Raw genomic sequence first — 3,763 nt, forward strand, 5'->3', positions numbered from 1 at the left:
TGAGGAGGAATGTCACCTGCGGGCTGCTGAGCTCAGGGACAAGTTCCTCAGCTCCTGCAGGCAGTATGGCATCACTGTGAGTGTCCCTGGGGACCCTGCCCTGCCACCTCCCCCCCCCCTGACACCCCAACACCTTTGGGTGTCCCCCCCTGCAGAGCTCGAGCCGTGCTCCCCCGTGCGATGTCCCCCAAGTGTCACCTTGGGTGTGGTGGGAGCTTTGGGGGGTTGTAGGGTGACCCCCAGCCCTCTGTCCCCTCCCTGGTCACCTCCAGCTCTGCAGGGAGGAGGGGGTGTCACTCCAGGGGTGACAGACCCCCCCCCTGAGCCCCCTGCCCCGTCCCCCAGGGTGACAACGTGCGTGAGGAGCTGCTGGGCCAGGTGAGGGCTCTGCCCTCCCTGCTGGACGAGGTTGGGGCAGGAGCCAGAGCCCTGCCCGAGGCCATCGAGCTCTACCAGGCCTGTCTGGAGTTCTGCTGCCAGAGGTGGGGCTGGGGGGACACGGGACAGACCCCTCCCCACCCATCCCCATCCCCTCTGCCCACCTGGGGTCACCAGGCTGGGCAGAGCAGGGAGAGACCCTCACCTTGTGCTCTGGTGCTGTCCCTGCTGTCCCCTCTTGTCCCTTCTGTCCCTTCCTGTCCCCTTCTGTCCCTTGGTGTCCCTGCTGTCCCCTTCTGTCCCTGCTGTCCCATTGGTGTCCCCTCCTATCCCCTCCTCTCCCTTGGTATCCCTCCTGTCCCTTGCTGTCCCCTTCTGTCTCTTGGTGTCCCCTCCTGTCCCTTGTTGTCCTCTGCTGTCCCTGCTATCCCTTGGTGTCTCTCCTGTCCCCTCCTGTCCCCCCTGTCCCCTGCTGTCCCCAGCAGCCCTGCAGAGCAGTGGTCCCCTTGCTGAGGCACGTGGGGAGGAAGGGGAACACCACAGTGTACGAGTGGAAGAGGGGGGTGCAGCCCCTCCGGGTGGAGAGACCCCCCTGGAGGAGCCCCCCCAGCCCCCCAAGGAGGACACGGTACATCCTGAGACCCCCCCCTGTCCCCCTTCTGTCCCCCCCTGTCCCTTGGGGTCATGGGAGCCTCAGGCTCTTTGTCCCCACAGATTGATTGGGGGGACTTCACCCTGGAGCCCCCGAGCCAGGACCTGGATTTGGGGATCACGGTGGAGTCTGAGCCCAGGTGTGAGAACTCTGCCTGTGCCCTCCTGGGGGCTTTTGGGGGGGTCCTGGGGGGTGACCCCCACCTCTCAGAGCCCCCTCTTCCTTGGCAGGATGGGGAGGGCATCGACTGGGGGGACTCTGAGAGCCAGGAGGTGCAGATCAGGGTGCTGGAGGCTGGCACTGAGGGTGAGTGTGGCTGAAAGGGGGGGTGGGCAGGCAGCAACCCCCCCCTGCATCCCCTCTGACCCCCCCTGTGTCCCCCCAAACCCCTGATTCCCCCCCTCTGCATCCCCAGTCCCTCCCTGCATCCCCCTGACTCCCTCTCCCCCTGCATCCCCCCCCTTCCCCCCTATTCTCCCCCTCCCCTGCATCCCCCCCCTGTCTGCATCCCCCAAATCCCCCTCCCCTTTATCCCCCCCCTGCATCCCCCCTGAGCACCCCAATGATCTCCTGGGGGTGACCCTGCCCCCCCAGGCTGTGCTGTGTGTGTGGGGGGGGTTTCCCAGCAGCCTGGGGGTTGGGGTGGGGGTGTCCTGACCCCCAGTTTGTCCCCCAGACCCCCAGGGGGTTGCCCGTGGCTCGGAGGCTCTGACCCTGCTGGAGAACACGGAGACCAGGAACCAATTCCTGGATGAGCTGATGGAGGTGAGGGGGGGGCAGGGGGGGCTCTGCCACCACCCCAAGGTGTGTGTGGGGCGGGGGTGGCCCTGTCCCCAGCGTCCCCTCTGCCTGTCCCCACAGCTGGAGCTGTTCCTGGCCCAGAGGTGGGTGGAGATGGGGCAGGAGGCTGACGTGGTGGCCATCAGCCAGCTCCAGGTGGCCCCGGCAGAGCTGCAGGGGCTGAGCAGGGCCCGGGTGGGCTCCCTCCTGCACAGCACCCGGGAGGTCCTGGGGAAGCTCAGCACCCCCAGCATGCAGCATCTCTTCATCATCCTCACCTCCCCCAGGTGGGGGGCACGGCTGGGAGCTTGGGGGGATGGGGGGGTGGGAGGGGAGGGGATGGGGTGGGGTGGGGTGGGATGGGGTGGGATGGGATGGGATGGGGTGGGGTGGGAGGGGGTGGGGTGGGATGGGATGGGATGGGTGGGATGGGATGGGGTGGGGTGGGGTGGGATGGGGTGGGATGGGGTGGGATGGGATGGGGTGGGGTGGGAGGGGGTGGGGTGGGATGGATGGGATGGGGTGGGATGGGATGGGGTGGGGTGGGGGTGGGATGGGGTGGGATGGGGTGGGATGGGATGGGGTGGGATGGGATGGGGTGGGGTGGGAGGGGGTGGGGTGGATGGGGTGGGATGGGGTGGGATGGGATGGGGTGGGATGGGATGGGGTGGGAGGGGGTGGGGTGGGATGGGGTGGGATGGGATGGGGTGGGGTGGGAGGGGGTGGGGTGGGATGGGGTGGGATGGGATGGGGTGGGGTGGGAGGGGGTGGGGTGGGATGGGGTGGGATGGGGTGGGAGGGGATGGGATGGGATGGGGTGGGATGGGGTGGGATGGGGTGGGTGGGAGGGGGTGGGGTGGGATGGGTGGGATGGATGGATGGGGTGGGGTGGGAGGGGGTGGGTGGGATGGGGTGGGATGGGATGGGGTGGGGTGGGAGGGGGTGGGGTGGGATGGGGTGGGATGGGGTGGGAGGGGATGGGATGGGATGGGGTGGGATGGGGTGGGATGGGGTGGGGTGGGAGGGGGTGGGAGGGGGTGGGGTGGGAGGGGGTGGGAGGGGGTGAGGGAGGGATTTGGTGCTGTCAGGGAGGGTTTGCTGGAGAAGCTCTGGAGCCAAACTGGGAGAATTGGGGTGTTCAGAGTGGAGAAGGGAAAGGGAAGGGAAAAAGGAAGAGGAAAGGGAAGAGGGAAGGGAAGGGAAAAGGGAAGAGAAAAGGGAAGAGGGAAGGGAAAGGAAAAGAGGGAAGGGAAGGGAAAGAGGGGGAGGAAAGGAAAGGGAAGGGAAGGGATGGGGATGGGAAGGGATGGGAAGGGATGGCACTGGGTGGGATTTGAGGTCCCTTCCTCCCACTCCAGGCTGTGGGATCTGGAGCAGGAGGTGTCCTGGGGGTGGGGATGGGTGAGGGGAGGTGACAGGAGGGGGGGTCCCGTCTGTCCCACCCTCAGGTACGTGGAGCGGGTGAGTGAGCTGCTGGGGCAGAGGCTGAGGCAGGCAGAGCTCTTGGTAGCCAAAGGGGCCACCATGGGCCAGAAACGTCGGGAGGCCCTGGCTGAGCAGGGAGCCCTGGAGCCCAAACTCGACCTCCTGCTGGAGAGGACCAAGGAGCTCCAGAAACTGGTGAGGGAGGGGAGATGGAGCCCCCCCCTGGCCCCCCCCCCCCCCTCCCCTGAACCCCCCACCCTCCCCAGAGCGTTCTCTGACCGACCCCCCCCTTTTCTGGGTGCTCTTTGCAGATTGAAGCAGAGATCTCCAAGCGTTACAATGGGCGACCTGTCAACCTGATGGGTGTCCCCGTGTGACCCCCCCGTGGGGACAGACAGACACCCCCAGACCCATAGAGGAACAATGTGGGGTCCTCTCCTCCCCCCCAAAAATAAAAAATCCCCCCTGGGCCACCAAGGATGTGGCTGAGGGGGCAGGATTCTTGCTGAATAAACCCCAAACCCTTCA

The 3,763-nt window shown here is 66.6% G+C and overlaps 1 protein-coding gene across 1 annotated transcript in view; it reads left to right on the forward strand.

Moving 5' to 3' along the window:
- The window catches only part of CDK5RAP3 (CDK5 regulatory subunit associated protein 3), a 5,920-nt gene extending 2,157 nt beyond the window's left edge, over nt 1–3,763 (forward strand). Inside the window, 9 exon segments of the mRNA XM_071728426.1 lie at nt 346–482; nt 861–873; nt 876–966; nt 969–1,006; nt 1,093–1,336; nt 1,707–1,795; nt 1,892–2,097; nt 3,259–3,430; nt 3,547–3,763. Of these exon segments, the coding sequence (XP_071584527.1) occupies nt 346–482; nt 861–873; nt 876–966; nt 969–1,006; nt 1,093–1,336; nt 1,707–1,795; nt 1,892–2,097; nt 3,259–3,430; nt 3,547–3,612 (1,056 nt within the window). The 3' untranslated portion in view covers nt 3,613–3,763.

This window comes from Heliangelus exortis, chromosome 29, assembly GCF_036169615.1.
Source record: "Heliangelus exortis chromosome 29, bHelExo1.hap1, whole genome shotgun sequence".
In the NCBI taxonomy this organism is placed as follows: domain Eukaryota; kingdom Metazoa; phylum Chordata; class Aves; order Apodiformes; family Trochilidae; genus Heliangelus; species Heliangelus exortis.